General features: G+C 42.8%; 1 protein-coding gene across 6 annotated transcripts; it reads left to right on the forward strand.

Annotated features, from left to right (window-relative positions):
• Positions 1 to 448: 448 nt before the first annotated feature.
• phf1 (PHD finger protein 1) lies at positions 449 to 18,972 on the forward strand. Of its 6 annotated transcripts, none has more exons than XM_085803584.1 (16): positions 449 to 836; positions 1,564 to 1,642; positions 1,835 to 1,916; positions 2,610 to 2,696; positions 3,696 to 3,790; positions 4,343 to 4,491; positions 5,021 to 5,116; positions 6,857 to 6,925; positions 7,227 to 7,350; positions 8,582 to 8,649; positions 9,216 to 9,353; positions 11,227 to 11,305; positions 12,763 to 12,878; positions 14,614 to 14,700; positions 18,307 to 18,444; positions 18,493 to 18,972. In XM_085803584.1, the coding sequence occupies exons 2-16, from the start codon at positions 1,565 to 1,567 to the stop codon at positions 18,863 to 18,865; spliced, it is 1,779 nt and encodes a 592-aa protein (XP_085659710.1). In that variant the 5' UTR covers positions 449 to 836; position 1,564; the 3' UTR covers positions 18,866 to 18,972. The 6 variants fall into 6 exon arrangements, with proteins under 6 accessions (XP_085659710.1, XP_085659711.1, XP_085659712.1 ...); XM_085803585.1 differs by having other exon boundaries at positions 18,307 to 18,400; positions 18,452 to 18,972; XM_085803586.1 differs by having other exon boundaries at positions 18,307 to 18,400; positions 18,464 to 18,972.
• The last annotated feature ends 4,076 nt before the right edge of the window (positions 18,973 to 23,048 follow it).

Below are 23,048 nucleotides of genomic sequence, written 5' to 3' on the forward strand. Positions count from 1 at the left end.
CCCAGACATCCCAATCCCACCTTGTCACAACGATTTAGGGTCAGTCCCCCCCCCTCCCTCCCTCCTCCGCCCCCACGCGGACGGGAAAAGGTGGACCCCCCGCCGCCGCCACCGACACCTCTCCCCTCCCCTCCCCTCTCCTCCTCCTCCCGCCACCTCTGGACGCCCCCCCCCCTCCCCCCTCACATCAGCACCTCACCTCCTCTTCTATCACTATCTCCCTCCCACTCTATCTCGGTGTTTTATGTCTGCGTCACAACAAGTCGGTCGAGAGCGCGAGGCAGATGATGGCGTCTCTGGCGGCTTGATACCGGTGCTGCTCTGACAAACCCCGGCTTTAATAGCATCAATAGGTGGCGGCGGCGGCGGAGAAGGAGAGGGGAGGGGAGGGGGGGCGGTAGGAGGAGGGGGAGGTGGGGAGGGGAGTGGGGGGCTGGGGGGCTGGCGGGGGGAGCAAAAAGCGACGGGAACATGACGAAACGGCATCACGGAGGACGGACAAACTAGGCTGAGAGACGGACGGACAGTCAGTCGCCTTTCCTCCCCCCCACACCCCACCACCCCCCCTCCTTCTCCTCCACCCCCTCCTCCTCCTCCTCCTCCACCTCCTCCTCCTCCACCTCCTCCTCCTCGCTGACGGCTTGACTGACACACACGGGCGCTTGGCACAGACAGGGACATACATGCACATCATCCACTTTTTGCAAACACGCAGGCTGCGCATCGGAGCGGGCAGTAATTGGGCAGCGGAGATCCACAGCAGATGAGGGGCATTTCATGTCCAGGCTGCCCAGGAAATCACTGTGACCCCGACGGAAAGGAGTTCGACTTGACAGGTACCCTTCACCCGGCCAGCTCTCTGTTACTGTACAGTCTGCCTGATGTGCTTTTTTTTTTTCTTTTTTTTTTCTTTTTGATTCACAAAAGGCTACACATTACATACACTGTTATGTATCCCGCAGTCTGTCTTGACTTGAGTGCATGCACTGGAACAAATGCTCAACGTGCAGTAGATAATGCCTGCACAGTCATTTCACGCATCTATTCAAGTTTTTTAAGATGTTGGGAGAGAAGAGGATAACAGCAAAGTGCAGGCAGATGCTTCAAGTAGCTGCACAGTGATCTTTGTTCGTTCAATCAAACTGTATTGCAGCAGTCATCATGCAGTGTGTGTGTGTGTGTGTTTCTCATGTGTGCAGTAATCATTTGTCTTGCTCTCCGGTTGTGTACTCACTCTCATCGTTCACTGTGGTGGATACAGGCTGTCGTTATGCTCTGGTCTAAAAAGAGGAGGGGGGGGGGGGACTGGGGGGGTGTGATGGTGGGAATAGGGGAGAGGGGGGGGGGGGTTGGTGGGTTTTAACCCCTTTGCACCGAAGCCCGCCTGTCTGAGAGCCAGCCGAAACGCCGGGGCCATAAACCCCTCTGTCAGCAATGGCAGCAAAGTATTCATCGAATAAATCGGATTTCCATTTCACATGAGCCCTGCTCTCTCTCCCTCTTCTCTCTCTCTCTTCCACCCCTCTCTCTCTCTCTCTCTCCCCTCTCTGTCTCTCTCCTCAGGATGGGGGGAGTAAGTGAAGGAGATGATGTGTTGGCTCGATGGAGTGATGGACTACTGTACCTCGGCAATGTGAAAAGAGTAAGTGCATGTGGAAGTGTGCGTATGCCTGTGTGTGTGTGTGTGTGTGTGTGACAGAAAGAGACTTTTTCAGTGTGCGTATGCAGTGTGTTTGTGTGAGTCACTGTGTGTGCGAGTGTGTTCACCCGGATTTTGAAAAGACTTCCATTTAGTTTTGTCAATCATTCCGCTCACCTGCTATCTCCCTCTCAGGTAGATGGAGTCAAGCAATGTTGTCTGGTGAGATTTGAGGACAACTCAGAGTTCTGGGTACTGAGGAAGGACATTCACTCGTGTAAGGAACTCTTATTTTCTTCTTCTCGTCCTCCTCAGCTGGTAAACAGCTTCCCGTTGGGTTAAAAAAAATGCACCTGGTTTGAGGTTGTCCTAATGCACGGATGCTGAGCCGAACTCGCACTCAAGGTGTTTGTTTCCACTCTGAAACTTTGCCTGAGGAGTTGCAGGAACACTTTTTTTGATTTTCTCCCCTGGCGAGTTTAAAACTTTCACATTTTTTGTACCTTTTTGTTTTTTTTTCTAGATTTCTGAATTGTCGCACACACACAAAAAAAGGAAAAAAGCCGAAAGGAAATCAGAGTCACGTTGAAGATTATGATGCTGAGTGCTCTGAGTATCATGATGGGGGCACGTTGAGATGTAATTGCTTTATTAGAGCCTATTTATGAATTTATTAGACTAATGACTCCTCGGGGAAATGGCGCCCCCACTTCCACCTAACATCAAGCAGAGGGTGGAAGTTGGACGCTTGTTAGGACCATGCTGAATATCCGCCTGTCAAATGAAGTGAAATCTGAAAGGGTGCAGGAGACACTGAAATCAATGAGGTGGCAAGGATGTGAATCAATATACATAAATTAATGCCACTGACTGCTCTCCCCCTCTCCTGCTCTCTCACTGTCTGTCTTCCTCTCACACATCTACTTCCTCCCCTCCCCTGCCTCTCTCTGTCTTTCTGTGTTTGCCTCAGTTGCTGCTGGAGTGGAAGAAGTTTGCTGTATTTGTGACGCCCCGCCTCTTAAAGAACCCCTCATAAATTGTCTTAAATGTCGCCACGGTAAGGAAGCACGCCTCATCATACGCCGTCAAACGGTGGTTGTCCAACCGTTCCGGCACTGACCTTGAAGATCTGACATAGCATGGTAAATAACAGTGTTGCTCTTTGAAAAAAAAGAAAGAAAGGAAGAAAGAAAGCAAGAAAAGAAAACCACATCATAAATGATAGATACAATCTGTTGCACCTGCCTCCTGACTAGAATCATAATGAATGAGATGCTGATATACACAGAACTTAATTCATAGACTTTAATGCACCAAAGATGTTTTTACTTATTATTAATTCACAAATCCCCTGCAGATATGTTTCAAGACATCTGAAATACTTTTGGATGTTTAGAATAATAATTTGTGTCTGATGTGTTTTTTTTTTTTTCCACAAGAAAGTTCAAGTTAAAAATTCTCAAAATCTGCCCCCATTTTCCCTCATAGGAGAATACAGATTCTGTGAAGATGCAAATGTTTTACATTTCAAAAGTTTAACTTTGGGACACAAGATGTCTCCTTCCTCACTGTTGAATCCACTTTCAGTAAATGTGCATCAGCTTCCAGGCAAGTTAGTCATGTTATTATGTGCACAGGTGAACTTGAAAACAACCGCACAGCGATGGTCTAACGTTCAAACAAAACAGGAACGATAAGCAAAACTGATTTCAGAGCGGATGAGCTCTGAAATGAAATAAAGTGAAGCGCTAGTGAGAAGAAGTTCAGCTCAGAACCAGGATTGCACGGGCAGGAAATGGCGGCGGATTTTACCGCCACGTCGCTCCAGCTCTGTCAGGCGGCTGACAGTTTGTTTTGAGGCGAAAAAGCAGACAAACATAACTTCCTGTTCCCAAAATGCAAATAGTAAAGCAAAGTACTTTGCGTGCTGCCGAAACAAACCAGCGGAGCACTAAACATGAAGATGCTTTTGCCCATTATTGTCACTCCGCCTGTCTGTCTTGTAAACACGAATTAAACGCTCTGCCTCCTCCTCCTCCTCCTCCTCCCATTACAGGTTATCATCCAGAGTGCCACACGCCGACCATTGAACCGGAAGCTGACAGCGACTCGTGGATATGTCGGCAATGTGTCTTTGCAGTCGCTACCAAGGTCAGACTGCTAATCTCCGTCGTCTCGCACTGGGGTGGGGCGGGGGGTGGGGAGGAGAAGAAATAACATTCAGTGTGAGAAATCCAGTCAAATATATCAGGCTTCGCTGCCACTACAGTGTTGTGTATACGACAGGTAATGGGTTTATCTGAGGCAAAAGCACACTAATTCCCCCAGTATTGACTTCAGTATTAGATGTTCTACATTGTGTCCAAGGAATCATGAGCGATCAATAGTTATGAGTCTGAAAAACTGCACTGAAGTTGAGAGAAGTACATTTAAAGTCAATCAATCACATGTGCTCCAGTTCTGTAGATATGAGATTGAGAAAGCACCCAGTTAATTGTCAATCGCTCAATGTCCATATCTCATTGTCCAGACTTCCTCTCCCTCGGACACTATCTCTCACAGCTGACCTACAATAAAATGAGACGAATTGCCTTCTGCCCAACGAATGCGATCCGTCTCCCCTCGCCGCTCTGACATGACAGCGATTTGAGGGGGGTCACCAACCAATCAGCTGTGTCCTAAAAAAAATATTGTGTTTTCCAGAGAGGCGGAGCCCTCAAACGCGGACGCTTCGCCCGTCTCATGCAGTTTATGAAACTCCGACTCCCCTACCAGCTGTCGTCGTTAGACTGGGACCCGCAGCATCTGACCAATCAGCAACAGTGTTACTGCTACTGTGCCGGACCTGGAGAGTGAGTGACACTGCAGAGGCCAGTCTGAGTTTGAATGTACTGCTCATGTATGCTCTTTCATGGTAGACGTTTCCCCCCCCCCACCACCACCCCACCCCCCACTCCCCCACCAGCAGCTTGATCTCATCTACGTCAGTGTCGTCTTGTGGATTATTTGTAAATTGCATGCAGCGAATCAGACGTGCGTCAAACAGCATTAGCAGGATTTTTTTTTTTCAACTTTGTTTTGACTTTCATGAAATGATATCTGAGTGATGTCTGCTGGCAAACTCCACTCGCCTGGCATCTTAAAGCAGAATAAGAACTAACTCCCAGCCGCCATATCTCTATGAGCGCTTGTACCCGGTGGGAGTTCACACCTGAAGACGCGTTTCAGTTTATGAAACGTGAAGTGTCAGGCAGCTGCGCTCATCAGCTCCGCAGCCTTCCTAAATTATGCATAAATGCAGACTTGTCAGGTGACAGATGTTGGACACATTAATTCATTCATGTGTTTAAAATGTCTTGGTGTTTTCTCGATGAATTGCAGGTGGAACCTAAAGATGTTGCAGTGCGGAGGCTGTGGTCAGTGGTTTCACGAGGCCTGCACGCAGTGTCTGACCAAGCCATTACTGTATGGGGACAGGTGGGTCACTGAGCTTTACAGCAGAACCTGCACTAGCTTCTCATACTCACAAGACCAAGTACATCTTTCAACTGTAATAAATGAAATTATAAACGTCAGGTATTTGGTGAAGCCAGACCGATCTAGTATATTTAAAAGAGAGATTGATTTCACAGTGAATAAATTATGCTAATTATATACTGCAAACTATACTGTTAGATCGGAATTCAAAAAAATATTTAATGCTTGAATTAAGATGAAGAAATCGAAGGAAATAACATAAAACTGTCGCCTGTAAAACATTTTGACTACACTTTCTATCTGCACGTCTGTCAGTATAAACACAGGATTCCAGTATATTTGTGAGCAGCCAATATCAGCCAATCATATCATACATCAGTCAGGATTTAATATTTGGATTTCATGTGAGACATGTGACTTCTCTGTTGACCTGCTTTATATTGATCAGTTTTTTTATTGCGCAATTACTCACCACATGTTGTTTATTTCTTGATTGGGGGACAAAGACAAAAGAAGTGGTTGGGTTATTTATTTGTATGAAATACAATCATGCTAGGGCTAGATAATAATAGCAATAACAGGTTGACAATTTCTTTGATCATTTAAAAAAGTAAATGAAGAGTCAGAGTTGCTTATTTTATCTAAAAATATATAAGTACCATTATATAAAACAGAATATATAGGAAGCTAGAACCATTTTCCTTGATGAATAAATCGATTATCAAAATTGCTGTTGTAAAGTACGTCTCTTGTGCAGGATGAATCGCCCCAGACAAAGACGTCTGCTTGACAGCTTCACTTGTCAGAGAGCCGCTTTAATTGGCTTAAGACTAAATTATTAGTGCGCATGTTAATGTACTCGCTGACTCGCGCCACAAGGACAAGAGCTCCTCACATCCACAGAGTGGTAAAGGGACAGTGACAGACAGCAGAGACAGACGCATCATCTCCCCGGTACTGTAGCGGTTCAGATACAATGTTGGGCGGATACGCAGGCTGCTGATCACGCTGCGGTTTGATCGGCTCATGCGTGTAATAAAATGTATCCATCCATTAAGTTATTATTGTCATTAACCATCTGTGTTAGCCGACTGGGTTTTACACCCACCCTGACACCGTGTTATTGCCAAACCTGTCTGAGGGAGTGAGGGAGGGAAGGAGTGAGGAAGGGAGTGGGGGGGTTGAAGGAGGGATTAGATTTAGATTGACAGTCAGGGAGAGTGAGGCCGGATTGGTACAACATCTGCTGAGCAGGTGATGGAGGAAGAGTGAAGACTGAGTTCACAGTTGGAATAGTAAGCATGTGTTGCCGTCATACTGTGTCTGCACTTCATCTCTCCCAATGACCTTCTGCAAACATGCGCATACAGAAGGACAGATGCACACAGCGTTGTTGTGGTATGAGTTTCAGGGTCACCCACAACAGAGCGTCATTATAGTGGAACAGATATACCTGTCCATTTATTTTCAGTTCAGGTTGATTTATATGCTAAAATATCTAGAGACACATACACAGATGGCGAGGACAGTAAAGAGTCAGGAGAAGAAGTGTAAAGGTTCTTAAAGAGAAACAAAGAAAGAAATCAGCATCCATGATATGGAAGCTGCAAGATGGAAAGAAAGGAAACAATTTAAGATGACAGATGAAATTGTTTGACAAACAAAACCATCAAGTTATTTTTCAGAGTGCTATGATACTTGTCTGATCTTCTGTCTTTTTTCTCCCTGTGTCTGTTTTAGGTTTTATCAGTTCCAGTGCTCTGTATGTACAAAGGGTCCAGAGACCATCCAGAGACTACCCATGACCTGGTGATGTTTACACTACAGTACAGACATGTTTACAACAGCATATGGCAAACATTTTATCCACTTAAAGTTATACAGCACAACTGAAATCACATTTGGGACTTACTTCTACTTCACAAATTTTCCTCATTGAATTCTAAAATGTCATGTCCATGATTTTCACATAGCACAGCACAGACTGGTGATGTAGTTTGTGAGGAAATGGTTTCTATAGGAAAATATAAAAAAATATATATTAAAAAAATCAGAAAATCCATACCATTGTTTTCTATTTTACCTCATTATCTTTTTTTTTCTTTTGCAGGGTGGATTTGGCTCATTTAGTGCTCTACCATCTCTCGCTGTGCTGCAAGAGGAAATACTTTGATTTTGACCATGAAATCCTGTCCTTCACCAATGAGAATTGGGACTCGTTGCTCCTAGGCGCGGTATTGATATCTCCTCATTTAAGCACCATGATGAAATGATGTGAAATGCTGCCAGCCTTTATGCATTTGAGACATAAATCCTATTAACCACTATTAAAGTAAAATTTAAAGTTTAAAAAAACTATGACCTCTACGTAAAGCTTAAAGGGGAACAACAAGAAGTTGAAAATGAGATGTTTTAATGATGGCCGACATTGTTTCCCGACCCCACAGTCCTGTCAGATGAGCTCTCACTCCCTCAAAATCTGTAATTTTGCAAATGGGCTCAAACTGATTTTCAAGTGGATATTATTTGATAGCTACTTAAAGTACATTCAGCTGAGACTAGTTTTGTCAAATTTGCGTTTGTACTATTTATGAGTGATTACTTTTATTGGCATCCCATAGCTTAGATCTATCAGAGCAGCTTAGAATTTCAACTTTTAGCTAAAGACTGTTTCAAAAGAATTTCAAAACATTGAACTGGCAATGCTTTATCTAATCATTAGTAAACAATTTAAAACTGTTATTTTGAGTTCAAGTTTAACAGTTTCATCAATTACAGTTGTTGCTTTTAGCGATTTCAAGTGTAAATCAAATCACTTTTCATCAGGTAACATTTATACAAATTTCCACCGGCCATTATTTTCAACAAACTGTTCCACCTCTGCTCACTTGATCACTAGTTTCCTGTCACTGCTGCTGCCTGCGTGTGGTGTGAAGGTGTTGCAACAGACGAGGGCTGGTGTGAGCTTTACGCTGTGCTGTCAGTACAATTTGCTCAAGATCAGAGTCACATTGATTTATGTGCTTGTTTGTTTTCCACAAATGTGTGTGGTCTTTTCACATGTCACCTGGGGTAAAAGAATGAACCCCCGCCCACCCAGTTGGGAATCACTAATGTAGGACACTGAATATTTGCAGTCATAACGCTTTTGGACAAATCTGCAATCTGAAAGTTAAAAAGTAAATGCGACTGATACCAGAGGGAATATTCTCAGTGTTTTCCTGTGTGTGTCTGAGGTTTAAGTTTCTCCTTTGAGCTGTTTTCACATTTTGAAATGCAATATTTGCTCTGTCTTCAACATGACAGCAGGCAGCAGCCATGTATCTACAACAAGTAGTTTTCCATATCTACACCATCGCTGTCAGAGACTGTAAAGGAAAATGACTGTATGCATTAAAGGTTTTCTGTCTGATGGCCGTTGGCTGTGTAAACACCTTTGATTTTTCATTCCTGTCTGTCCTCCAGCTCTCTGACACGCCGAAGCAGGACCGCTGTCACAATCTCCTCAACGCTCTGAACTCCCACAAGGACAGGTAAGTCATCGCATATGATGAGAAGAATAAACACTGGCCACACATGACTAGATTGATGAGTAGCGCTCCATGAATAGGGGAGTCTTCTTAGTGCTTCGAAGTCGGCGGTGTTGGACATGCAGGTTGAAAGGAGCGAGGGGAAGTGTGTGACTCTGAATAAAGAGCGAATAAAATGTAACGGCCGATTAGACGAAATTAAATTTAAACACTCTTTGGTGGCTATTTGGTCTTGTTAGAAGAGGACACAAGTCATAGGTATTTAATCACAATAACCAGTCTAGAGCTCCAATTGCTGGTGGTTGGTCTTCATTGAAAATTTGCAAAGTACCTTGCAATTACAGAACTGCAAATTTCTTCAGGCAAAGTCTGCTCTAATTACATATACTCAATTACACAGTCGCTACCTTTGAAATGTTCCAGAGCCTACTTTTCCATTAGGTGAATAAGTTCATTTTGTTACACAACTTTAAATTCTTTATTAGCATCAAAGAGGAATAAGGATGACAACACACTCGTGATGATGTGATAATCAGAACCACTGCTTCTGCGTCTCCGCTGTTGTCCAGGTTTGTCTCTGGAAAGGAGATCAAGAAGAAGAAGTGTCTTTTTGGGCTTCAGGTCCGAGCTCCTCCTCCGCTGACGTCTGATTCGTCCCCCCTCATCACCGACCCACCTATCAACATCACACACCGGAGAAGGTCAGAGTAAGGACAGTGTCTCTCTTTTCAGCTCTTATCTCAATAAGAGCTCTGGGATTCCCACAGGGCGTATAGTCATTACGCCTGAACTCAGGAATCAAAGGACCGCAATTTTCATATGAGAGCGAAAGAATCAGTGTCTTAATATTCACCTAAAAGTGTCTAAACCTGCCCTCTGGGTGCTTACGTATGTACGTCTGCAAGTGCGAGTGTGTGTGCGCACATGTGCATGCACGTGTCCCAAAACACGTTTGCAGATTTTTCATTTTGAATCATTTTTAGCATTTAGCTGCTCCTTATTCAGACTCATTTTAAGACGTGGGGATGCTTTCTTATAAACCACATCTTTTCAGTTCATTTTTTAAGTGACTAAAGTTTAGTGAATGGCTGATTGGAGTGATTATTTATCTTTTTACGTTAACACATTGACGGTGTTAGGGTTACATAAGGTCAGATTAAGTACAGAATCTGTGCCTTACGTTTTACAGATAAGCTCTGATGAGAAAAAAAATTCAAATATGTAATATTATGTTCTTGTATGAGTTTATCTAGTATAATGCATTGAAAACAAATGAGCAACAAGCGCTTTTCTAAAAAAAAAAAAAAGAAGAGAGAACAAGATCACAATACAATGAAAAGAGGTAACAATATAAAAGGTTGGATTACATAAAAAAACAAACAAAAACACTATTATATAGAATTGGGGATCCTTCAGGTAATAAGCAGCCAGTCAGTGGTTACACAGAAGCTGTTTCTCTGAGCCAAAAAGGTTTTTGCTGCTACTAACATGAAGAGCTGAATATGTTGTTTGTCGACTGATCAGTCTGTCAATTCAGATCCTTCTGTCCGCAATCTGATGTTTGTGAAAATACAGGGAAGACTGCCATTGAACAGATAATAGGGTATAAAACAAAGAACAACCTTTGTTATTTTGTACATTTTATGATCTTTCTCTCACTTCCACAGTCGAGCAGAATTGGCCGTCTTTTTGCACAAAAACACTGAAATAACATCAGCGTCTGGCTCAGTGTGCTGTGGGATTTTATGAATCCTAATGTCTTTGATCCTGTGGCACCACCATCAGGCCAAAATTAACACAGAGAGCATTTCAAAAGCAACATCAAAATCTAATGGGAAAATTGTAATAAAATTCACCAAGCACGTTAATTCTCCTCAGAAGACAAAACCCTCTTTGTATCAGACACTTCACAAGCTTTCCCCTTTTCTCTGTGTCGCCCTCAGGCCTGAATGTCAGCTTCGTACACACAGTCAAGTGGCCAGAGTCAATTTACTGAATGCATTCATGCCAATAGGAGGATGGATCCTTTTGGATTTTAATGACTCCACGGTCGTTTCTTTAGCATCAGCCCAAAGACAAAACAAACATTTAACTTCCTTCCACTTGTACAGCTCTAATTATGGTGTAATAATGAACTTGCTGTCAAGTCTGCGCAGCGTTTTCCCAATAGTTTGTTGTAATAGACGTTTCAGCCTCAAGGTGGGTTTTAGACCTCTAGTCTCATTTTCCTAAACAAGCCAGGAGATGAGTTTAGTTGACAGAGAGTGGGGGAGAGGGGGGTGTGAGGAGAAAAACCTTTGAAGACGAAGTGTTTTATGTCAGTGTCATCTTTTTTTATGCCCCTCATATTTTTTATCCTCTCTGCTGATGATGTTTTGGACTCGTATTACTAGAAAATTTGTTACTAATACAACACAGGAGCAATCATTCAGACTATCACCTCACCTGCCTCTGCTTCTTGTGTTTTACATCTCTCAGTAGAGACAGGCAGAGACACACTAAAACTAAACACTGCACTTTGGGATTATATGTGTGTATTAATTCATGTGTTGTTGTTGTTGTTGTTGTTGTTCACTTCAGCCCGCTGTCACTGCCCTGCCAGAGGAGAGTGGGGGGGCCTGAGTCACGTAAATCAAAGCGTCGCATCATAGAGACACAGGTCAGTGGCTCTGTCTTCAACTCAGTGGAGGGTGTGAGTGTGTGTGTGTGTGTGTGTGTGTGTGTGTGTGTGTGTAGGTCTGGGCCACAAAACCTTTTCTGATTATGTTTTTTTTTTCTTCCTTTTTTCTTTTTCATGCAGTCAGGTAAACAGCTCTCTGTGATCGAAATAACCTGTCAGTCAGGCGGCGTGATGAAGCTTCATTTCGCAGTCTAAATCAGTCCGCGTGTCTTTTAACAGCCCATGCAGCCTCAGTGCCTCGCTATTTTTCTCCTCTCTCTTGCTGTATGTTTAATGCCTGCCGATGCTTTAGAGTCTACGGTCGGGGCAGGAGTGGCGTGCCAGAGACGAGGTGCTGTTGTGTGTTTAGCTCGGTTAAAATGTATAATTCAAATGCAAAACTTGGCTGCTCAAACACCCGCTCGTGTATTTCATCAACATCTGCAGTTCGGGGCGGCGCATTTATCATCGTCATCAAACCCCAATTCCCAGCGGATCACATTGAAACAGGCAACATCACATGTGGCGGGTTACTATTTTTACACACAGCATTCTTCTAACGGTGAATGCTCATTGTGCCGCTGCGTCCTCCTCCTACACATCACTCTCGGTAACGTGCGTGTGCACATACAGTAATCCTAGAACAATACGCTCCGCGGAGCACTCGTTTTCACTCTGGCACATCCAGGCCCCATTGTGCTTCCTCTGATTGATGCTAATCTCCGTCCTTCTTGGAGGAGCAGGTTTCGTTGTAGTGGGGAAAGTGAGATGGGGAGGAAAGCTGATATGCGTAGCCTGGGATCGCTTCCAAATGCACTTTGCAGTCGATTACAGTTTGGCCAGGTGGCGCTGGCACCTTGACAGTGCAGCACTGACAGAGCACATCCATTTAAAGGCACAGACGCGGACTAAGGCCACTGAATAATAATCTCCCATCCTAATACTGTTGCTGAGAGGGGGGATGATAATGGGCAGAGGGTGATGCCATATGTCACAGTCCAGTGATGAGAGATGCAGAAACTGTGGCGTCCACCTCTACATTGTGTCTTTTAGCGACTGATGATGCTCTGATGTTTTTACTCGTCATGGGTGGACGGCCAGCTCCATGCAGTGTGCTGTGAAGGATATACGTTTGAGCAGGACTTCCTCCGGTTGTGATGGACGAGCCTCGGGTTGATGTGATTCACAAGCACTGATGTATTTAGTGTGTATTTATAGACACATCTGCCCATTTCTGCCCTCAGGCAACATGCAAACATGGAATTAAAGCTCTCGCATGTTTCTTAACATAACAAAAACAAAACTAATCAATGATTACTGGACGACTGGACGTTCCATACGCAGAATTAACTTGGCGCATGAGTTAGCAACCGAGGTATCGGAGCTCCATCGACTCCCTGTGATGATGTTGGCATCCGGACGCCAAGCTGATCTGTGTGTGTCTCTCCTGTGCCCAGGCTTGTCCACCTCCTGTCGCTGCCAACCCTATTGAGCTGCTGCCATGTTGCCATGGTTACGTGGGAGGGGCCAGCCATTACAACTCCAGGAAGTCAGAGGAGGAGCTCAACCTGAGGTAAAGGATGTTTTGCCATTTTGGTTTCAGTGGTGATATACTGCGTTATTGATGGGAATGAGGAGAGTGAATGGGCCGGTCCACCTGTAGTATGAGTGACACATAAGCTGTGTCCCAATTCAGGGGCTGCAGCCTTCGGAGGACCCAGCCTACGCGGTCTCCGGAGGCAACGGCTTCGGAGGCTCCTCCGGGGGCCGCATCAACGGTCGGTAAATGGGACGGTCTAGCCTTCAGAGCATTTCCTGATCTGAACGTAAACAACGGTCTAACGTAAACAACGGCCGGACGTTAAACATTTAAAAGTGGCGCTTGCAACGGCTCTACCGCTCCTCCTCCTCCTTTTTTTTTTTGTTTTTTTTTTTTTAAAGAAGTAGAATCAATACAAGGGCAGTTATCATTAATATACTAATAAACAAACCATTGAACAGCAGCCAGGGGGGTAGGCTTCAGGCTATTAAGTGAATAGAGAATAAAGAGCACAAGTAATGTGTTTTTATAGCTTTTTTATTAAAGTTGTCACACACACCTCTGCTCCTCACCTGTGCAGCCAGAGCAGAGCTCAGCAGCGGGCGACCACGCCTCCGAGCCGGCCGCAGAGCCGGGTTACCGTGGCTACAGCACAGAGCTGCTCCGTTCGATAGCTAGCGGCTAGGTTGCTAATAACGACAACGGTGCAGCAAAGCATCTTGGGATACGGGAGGCCGCGAAGGATACTAGCGATGCATCCTCCGAATGCAGGGGAAAGGAGGACGCATTTGGAGGACCCTTCGAATTTGGACGAATTGGGACAGCCTTCGCGCAGCGCTGTGACGTAATTGGCATTCAAATGCACCCTCCGAAGGATGCAGCCCCTGAATTGGGACACAGCTATACAGTCAGTGGGAGTGCAGACGCTGTCTTCTTTTTCCCTAAATACTACAGAACGTTATAGGAAACCATCCGCAGAGGTAACATCATGCACAACATAGATTTGTTAGAAGTGCAGATGTTACAAGTTTTAAAGGTGTACAGAAAAGAAAATTGAATTTGAGCCCACTCTGGTTCATAAAATTAGTGTAATAACTCATCTATCAGACGATGTAGGCCAAACTTTGTGCAAAATTCTATTTTTGAGTAAATCTGGGATGAAAGTGTGTATTTTTTTTTCCGCATTGGATAATGCAGGCGCACGGATTATACGTCAGCTTGTACACGATTCATCAGCCACTGATATTGGATCCGTCATCCGTCATTCAAACGTCTGAGACATGCACACACACACACCGAGCTCGGTCTCGCCCCAAACTTTGAATATCCCGCCCGCTCGATAACGACCAATCAAATCCATTTTCCTTACTCGGGTAAACTCGTGTTGCAGCTCGTGACAACTCGGCGTGACAAACAGGACAAACAGCCATTTCTGAACACCTTTAAGCCTTTGCCATCACCCTGGTGTGATGGAGGTGGTATCATTTCCTCTATAGAAATTATTTCTGTTGAAAAACTTTTCCAAATGTGATTTATTTTTGAATGGTGTAGCCAAAACAAATACTTGTTGCCTGTGTTTTATTGGTGTCTGCATGAGTCTCAGCAGGAAATACTTCCTGTAACTCAAACACAGATAAACTCAAACTATGTGCAGTGAGGGGCATGCTGGGACACCGGGCCTTCAGATGAGTCTTTTCTCTACTGTTTTGAGACACAGCTGGAAGTCAAAGTGTGATTCTGATTGAACCTGTATGCATCCCGTCCACAGCTCTCCTCCCAAACGGATGTACGCCCTGTACCACACCACTTACAATGGAAATACTGCGCTCTCCAGGAACCTCCATCACTACAACAGGTTTCTCTCACCTCTCATCCTCTTTCCCCACAACTCTGCCTGTCACACACATAGTAACATACGAAGCTCGGCTTTGGGTGACATGAAGATCTTGATTGTGATTTGATCTATAAAAGGTTTCTCAATTTCATTTCCTTGCAATTTACTTGACCATCCAGAGTCGGCGATGGCATATTAGGGTCATTACAGGTGAAACAGTAAGAAATGAGCTGGAAGAAAGGAGCCTACATTTATTAAAACTCTGAATATTCAGGTTTAAAGTAGCAAATTTATGAGAAATAAAAACTTAGAAAAAAACATGCAAATTATGACTGCATTCATTTGAGGTTGTGAAATTACTTGATGCAGCCGGTGTAGCTGTAGCATTCCATATCGTACCCCCTTTCTCATAAAGTCACACTTTTTTTCTTTTTTTTTGTAAAATTGTGAGTTGTTTTCTCATAAATTTGTGACCTTAAAATTCCTCATTTTAAACTTGGGAATGTATCCTTCTCTCTCTTCAAGTGTGTTTGTGTGATTGTAGTTTGCTTCTCTTTTTTTTACCCACATACCTCCCTAATACACTTTTGTAAGCATCAGATTGCTTTGTTAAAGCAGAAGTAAGCGGAATGTTTGTGTTAATATAAGTCTTAAATTCAATTCAATTTTCAATTCAATATACTTTAATTGTCCCCGTAGGGAAATTCGTTGTGGGCTTCACTGGTGGTCCGCAGTTTGACAATAAAACAATCAAACAAACAAACATTAAATAGTTGTATCTTCCGACAGCTATCACTTATATAGAGTGTTTGGTCTGAAACACGGGTCTGTTAGTCACTCTGCTCTGCTGTAAGCCGAGGAGAAAACTTTCCTTGTATCCTACAACCTTTATCCAATGAGGAGAGAGAACGGCATAAAGGGGCGGTCCTCTCTGTGTGTGCAGCCAAGGGATGCGCGTGAATGTGGTGACGTAGGGACGAGGGCGGGGACTGCTAACTCCATCGGCTGACAAGAAGTTAGCCAAAACCGGGGTGGTGCGTGGCGCAGTGGTTAAGGCGGCCGCCCCATGTGGAGGCTACAGTCCCCGGTTCGAATCTAACGTCGGGCAGACCTTTCCTGCATGTCATTCCCCCTCTCTCTGCCTCCCCCTTTCCTGTCTATCTATACTGTGCTATCAAATAAAGGCAAAAATGCCAAAAAAAAAGAAAAAAAAAAAGAAGTTAGCCAAAACCACCGGATCGCTTACTTCTGCTTTAAAGTAGCAAATTTATGAGAAAAAAAACTTAGAAATTTAGAAGAAAAAACATGCAAATTGTGCATTCATTTGAGGTTGTGAAATTACTTGATGCAGCCATGTTCTTGTTGCACCTCCTCACCAACTTAGGTGGTGTAGCTGTTTTTTTGTTTTTTTTTGTAAAATTGTGAGTTGTTTTCTCATAGATTTGTGACCTGAAAATTCCATCCCTCTCTTCAAGTGTGTTTGTGTGCTTGTAGTTTGCTTTTTTTTTAACCTACATACCTCCCTAATACACTTTTGTAAGCATCAGATTGCTTTGTTAAAGCAAAGCAAATATTTTACTGTTGGCACCTGAGAAAGCTCAATTTTACAATTAAATACCTGGTTCATTGGTCGCCCACAGAGCCATAGTCACAAAAGTTTCAGATGCTGTGCAGCTGCTTCTACTGTAGCTCCAACTGACCCTCTAGTTTTTCCCTTTGAGCTTTTAGCCCTTGACGATCTTTAATAAACAAGATCAACGCTGTAAGGTTATCATTATCATTATGCTTCAGTGTCCCTGTAGAAACTGTTCTTATAATAATTTGATCATTAAATCAACATTATCTACCACAGTTATGGCCATTATAGAAGATGTAGCAGCAATTTTGCATATTGTATGTCCCTCCTAGTGAGTTTCAGCTTGAAACCACTGTCTCCAGTCTATGTAATTTTTGATGACTGTTTGTTTTGATGAGATGATTTAGGACTTTTTCCCCACTGACTTTGGACTGTTTGAGGTTTCTGGTGGTGCTGTCACATATTGAGATGCCGATCAACAGCATCTCTTTTACAGCTGTCAAGTGCAGCAAATCGGCATTCAGGGTCACATCTCATGTTTGGAGTAATTTTTATTTTTCATGATTGAGTTACCTCGGTTAAAACCTGCGCTTGTTGATTTTTGGAGCGATGGAGCAACAAGCTGTAAACTTAGCACTGACATGCATCATTATCACCTCATTAGGTTGGTATGGGAAGTGTGTTAGCCAGCAGTTGTTAATTTATACAGCCAACAGACATGGAGCAATATTAGTTTTAATGTTGGGATCGTGTCTCTTGCTGCCTAACAAACTCAAGTCCAATATTCACTCTCTGTTTAGCTTTGTTTTTGGTCAACTACTGTTCTACTGAGGAAAACATCTGGATCTTTAGCTGCTAAATCTACCAGTGTATTCCCAAGGCTAGTCACTAACATTTTCTGTTCTGGTCTGGTGCTTGGTAGGTAGTGTTTGTTTGTTTTTAAGACAATGACAAAGAAACAAGGCTGAGAAGGAGCCAGAAGTGTAAAATTGCAGCATTAAAACCAAAACAATGACCCAAAAGATTAAAATTCTATTAGACTAAGGCAACACAAACTTTATTCATGTTCATTTTGTATGTTATAGATCACTGTTTGATTATTGTTTTAAAGGGATAGGTCAACATTTTAGCAAATTAGCCTATTGCCATAATCCTTATAGTCATAGGGGTAGGTTTATTAACTTGAATTATCAGTGCATGTTGTTTTGAGATCTGCGGGGTAGAGATGCAAGCTGCTCAGCGAACACAATGGAGGTGAACGGTATCGTCCCCTGTCCCTCATCAAACTCATCAAATACACAATCCAACGACTCCAAAACGCTCTTGTGGAGAAGATGTGACCCGCACATTCACCACGCTATGAAATAATAATGTAACATTGTGAGACAGAGTTGTTTTCGAGGCAAATGTGTAGCCGGGACTACATTCCAGACCTGGCTGCTGGGCGGAGTGATTTCAAAAGCGCAAGTAGTTCCAAATATTTGCTTCATGTGTCATAATGTTACATAATAATACATGATTATTTCATAGTGTAGTGAATGTGCAGGTCACAACTTGTCCATGAGAGTGTTTTGGAGTTGTTGGATTGTGTATTTGATGAGTTTGATGAGGGACAGGGGACCTGTACCATTCACCTCCATTGTATTAGCTGAGCAGCTCGCACCTCTGCCCAGCAGATCTCAAAACAACATGCACCGATAACTAAAAGTAATGACATACCCCTATGACTATAGGTATTATGGCAGTAAGCAAATTTGCCAAAATGTTAAACTATCCCTTTAATGGTGTTTGTGGCATCCAAACATTACATGCTTCTATGTTGTGCTCATTTAGATTTTGTCTGATCAGATTTCTGTCATTCAGGCAACGGGCGACTACAGTTTAAAACTTATTTATACTTAAACGTATTACTACTTATTTATAGACTTACCAAATCAGGCTCAGGTCCATAAATACAAGTCTGAATCATGGTCTGGATTTTCTGAGCTCTGATTTGAATGAGATGAATCCCCTTCCTTATTCCTGTCCTTGTCTCTGTTTGTTGCTGCTAGCATGGAGGACACCTGCAGGTTACCACCGCCGTGCTTCCCGTACCCCCTCAACTCCAATGGCAGCCATCACCACCACCACGCCCACCAGCACCATCACAGCCACCACCAACACAGCCACCAACACAACCACCAACACAACCACCAACACAGCCACCAACACAGCCACCAACACAGCCACCAACACAGCCACCAACACAACCACCAGCACCAACACCAGCCGGGACAGAAGCAGCTGGAGCCCCTCATCCTACGTGATCTGCCCCCGTACCAAGCCAGCATGGGCGGAGGGGGTGGCATAGCTGGAGGAGGAGGAGGAGGAGGAGGAGGAGGTGGTGGTGGTGGTGGTGGTGGTGGTGGAGACGGAGGCGGAGGCGGTGGTGGAGGGGGCGGGGGCGGGGGTGGCGGCGGTGGAGGAGGGGGGATGGGAGTTGGAGGCAGCAGCGGGACAGTGGCCAGGAGCTGGGGCGGAGGAGAGGCGGTGAGGATCTTGGCGAGACGCGTCACGCCAGACGGGAAGGTTCAGTACCTCGTGGAGTGGGAGAATGTGAGTTTGTACTGAGACAAAGCGAGAACACATGAGACGCAATGACTGTTTTTGCAGTTGCCACAGGAATACTGTGTATGTAACACGTGGCAGTGTTTAAAGTACAAACAAAACAAAAAGGAGGGGAAAAAAATCCAGACACATTGCAAAATCCAGGTTGCTCTGATAGTATCACCTCTACTCATTATAACCTCACTACTCGTTACTAAATGTCCCTCTTTGCTAGTGTTTCTCTGATATTTGTACTGTTAACTTTGGAATATGCCTTTGCATTTATCATGTTTTACAGCAATGAGAGAAAAGTATTCAAACCTCCTGATGATTTGTCACCATATGGGTCACATCAAGAACCTATCTTATACAAGAAATCACTGCTTTATCATCGCTCTGTCTATAATTGATTTCAGTAGTTTCAGTAGCCTAATCAATCTCTGATAAGCATAAGAGGCTGTTAGCTTAGCATGAAAACTGAATGCAGAGGAAATATCAAGCCTGGCTCTGCCAGAGGTACAAAGAAATCAATCCACCACTGCCTCTCAGCTGTTATATAAGCTGGTTGTTTAGTTTGTACAAAAACCAAAGTGTGAAACTGACAAGTTGTGTTTTTAGGAGGTTCTGTGCTAAACAAGAGTTGACTAAGTCACTGGCTCCTAGCTATTAGCCTTTATGCTAAGCTATTCAAATCATGACTAGACAAAGCAAAATGTAGAATCACAAAAAAATACTTGAATTCTAAAATAAAAGTATTTAAAATTCAGATCTGTAATACAAAGTGTATCTGATTGACGTAGTAATTTGTAGTACCCAGTAGGCCCTATGCATTGATGTAATGATTTGCAGGTCACAATGGTAGGCCTACATTTTGTGAAAAGGAAAAACTTCTTAGACACTTTCACAGCATTTTTATTCTCACATTATGCATAGTTAGTTTATAATCATTGAAATTCTACAGGGGTTTCAGGGATTATATCTCTAAACTAAGTGTCTGAAAAAACAAATTCAGTCCAATTGTTTTCTAGACATCAAAGCATCTAAATGAGTCAGATCACCAAATTAGCACTTACAGGTTGTTTAAAATAAAAAAAAATTCAACTTTTTAAATTCTTTTAAACCTTGTAAAAAATAACTAATATTCAAAACCAAAAGTTTTTCAAAGATTTGGCAGTTAATATCCACAGAGAGAGGGAGCAAAAACAACCAGTAGCCAACACTTCTGCCAGCCTTCACTCTTCTAACTGCTCATTCATCAACTGATGGTTAGCGCTCACGTGGAGTTCAGTGGGAAAATTAGCCCAGAAGATTAGCAGTGATGAATGGGCCGTCGTCGGTGAGAGGCTGGATGACAGCTGGGTGGCGGCTAATGGCTGCTCATGAAAAAGCAGTAACCTTTTATTGGCCAGGAAGAGACGGAGCAGCGCGGCCACTCTTACAGTTTTCTGGCTGCACAGAAGGTCCTTAATGTCTTTGCTTAAGGACTCGATTTAAGGATTTCACTCCCCAAGACCTTTTCGTCCACTCAGATGTTTTCTTCTTTTGGCTCAATTAACAACAAGTCCTCTGGAGGTTTTCTATATTTTTTTCTCATGGCAGTATGTTAATAAAAGATTGTATACATGTTATTACGAGGTTACTTATTTGTTATGTTAGATTTTGTCATACATAATTTACATTTAGACTATTATATGTATTAGAAATAGGAGCCACGAGAGGGCTTTTGTTTTATAGATAGAATTATATATTCACAATATATTGCTATGACTGAATAACTTTATTTTATTTTTTTGACGTGGTTGCATAGTGCCTATATGGGTTGTGTACCTGCCGATTGGTCAATCAGACGACATGTGAACGAGGCCGTATTTCTACTGAACAAGTCAGTGAACAGATAACAACCACATGGGTAAATGACCACCAGTTACAGAGACATTGAACAGAGTTTCTAATCAGGACTGTGATCTAACTGTACATTCCAAACCAACAACAATGAAAAAAAAAAGAAAAAAGAAAAGAAATATAGCCTATATGTTACTGAAACGTCTGTTTGAAGTCATCAGGATGGAAGTTATTTTTGAAAGAATGTGCTTTTTTGTTTTTTGATGATTGTTAAATGTCAGAAAGTTGAGCTGAAGGTCCAACCTCTGTGCTGCTGTTGTTCAGTTTCAGGGAGGTTTCAATCCTCGTGTTCAAAGTTACAGTACAGGTAGAGAAGACACTGATTGGCTCTGACTCCTGACTCCGACCTGTAGTAACCCCTGGTGTCCAGCAGGATGTCATGTGAAAGGCGCAGCATGGCAGCATGGTCAGTGTCGACAACCATGATGATGATGATGTCCCTTCTTCTCAGATGTGTTTTTAGAGGCGAGGGCAGCGCTGTTGTTGGAGTTTATCTTTGTGCGAACAGGTTACATAAATCTAGAAAACTGTGGTGCAAGTTTCAGAGTTTATATTTTATACAGAAGTTTATTTCAGCAATCTGTTCGATGAAACCCTACACACAGCATACAACATACATTTGTCAGTTTTATCTTCAAAGAAAGACTGTATTACAGGTTTAGTTTAAAAGAAAAAGAGATAACTTCAGCATTTATACTGTTATAATCAAACCAATGCAAAACTCTCAGATTTTATTTCAATACTGACCTCTCTGTTGAATTATCTCCTGCACCTATGCGTACAGTACATTTCAGGCCACTGCAATGATGTCGCATTACAATTTCCGTCATCCTCCTCAGTGGCTCTTTGACTGTAGTTTATTAGGAAGGGGTGTTGTCGAACCTTTCTAGGCGATGGTGATGAATGTATTTGTGTGTTTTCTATGGTATGTCTCTACCCGTCAAGTGCTTGTTATAGGTTGTACTCGAGGTGGAACTCCAAAACAAAACAGGAGGAAATAAAGACATCAGCATTGAGGAGCAGACTTCATTTTGGGAGAGGTAGTCAGTTTTCTGTTTCTGATGAGTGGTCAAGTCCATGTTCAGTTTGATGTATTTTTGGAAAAAATTATGTTTGTACATGTATACTCTGCATTGACACACCTAATATGTATAACATGAATAATAAAAAAAAATGTTTCACCTCATTTCACCATTCACTTCACTCTCTTTTAACACACTTTTCTTGCAAATAACTTACTTTACCATATATGACTTAACAGCCCTCATCAATGAATGGAGCAGACTTTGGTGCCTGACACCTGAGCTAATTTGCTGCTGAGGTATCACACATTTAGAAAAATAAGTTAGTATGTTTGGCTTTAGTTTATTTTGTCACACAGCTCGTTTGACTTTACACCAGGAGGGTTGAACTTGAGAGTGCAGGATGTGTTTAGTCAAAATGAGAAAATGAATTAAAACTTTTTAAAAAAGAATTATAAATAGAAAAAATACTGATTTTATGTTAAAATTATCATCTGTCACCATTGAGCTTAGCTCACCTGATAAAAGCTGTACGTTGAGTTCAATGTCCCCAGAATTTCACTAATATTGACTTGAGTCTGAGAAATTGAGATTTTGCCTCTGGTGAGAAATTAACATTGATTTTATGTAGATGTATAAATAGTGATGGAAAAATAGGTAAGTGGGTGAAATGGAAACAAAAAAGAAAACCAATCTGGAGCAAAGAGGTGGTGCACAATCTACATCAATTCTATTATAAGGAGAAGTTAGTGTCATGTTAAACAGTGCAACTAAGGAAGCTGCACAGAAAGTTAGTGCAAACCCTGTACCCCGAGGTATACATATTGATTTAGATGATGCAATATTGAACAATACTGTAACTCAAAAACATGTCACAGAAGAATGTGTGTTTGTGTCTGTTTCTGTATTGCAGTCATCTGGGATCTAATCCACACTAACTAATGGACCTTTTTTAGTTTCAATAAATTGCTTCAATTCATAATTTTCTGAGGAGGAGAAGAGAGAAAGGTTTTATTTTTACCAGTTTGAAACATACAGAAACCCCAAAGGCTGGCCTGCCCTGTGAGAGGCTCCGAAACACCCCGTGAAGATGCTAATAATGTACATGTGTAGAAAATACATTCCCTCTGGAAAGAAGGCAAGCTTTTTTACTTTTAACTAAAATGTAGAGTGAGGTGAGGTGAGGTTTCTCTCCTGACATTGATCACTACCACTGTAGGTGAGAATCCCTCTAAATTAGTCTGATGGGGATGATTAATTGCATTTCAGCCAAATATTTCCTG

Source organism: Trachurus japonicus, chromosome 16 (assembly GCF_045865225.1).
Source record: "Trachurus japonicus isolate A0001 chromosome 16, Traja_1.0".
NCBI lineage: Eukaryota > Metazoa > Chordata > Actinopteri > Carangiformes > Carangidae > Trachurus > Trachurus japonicus.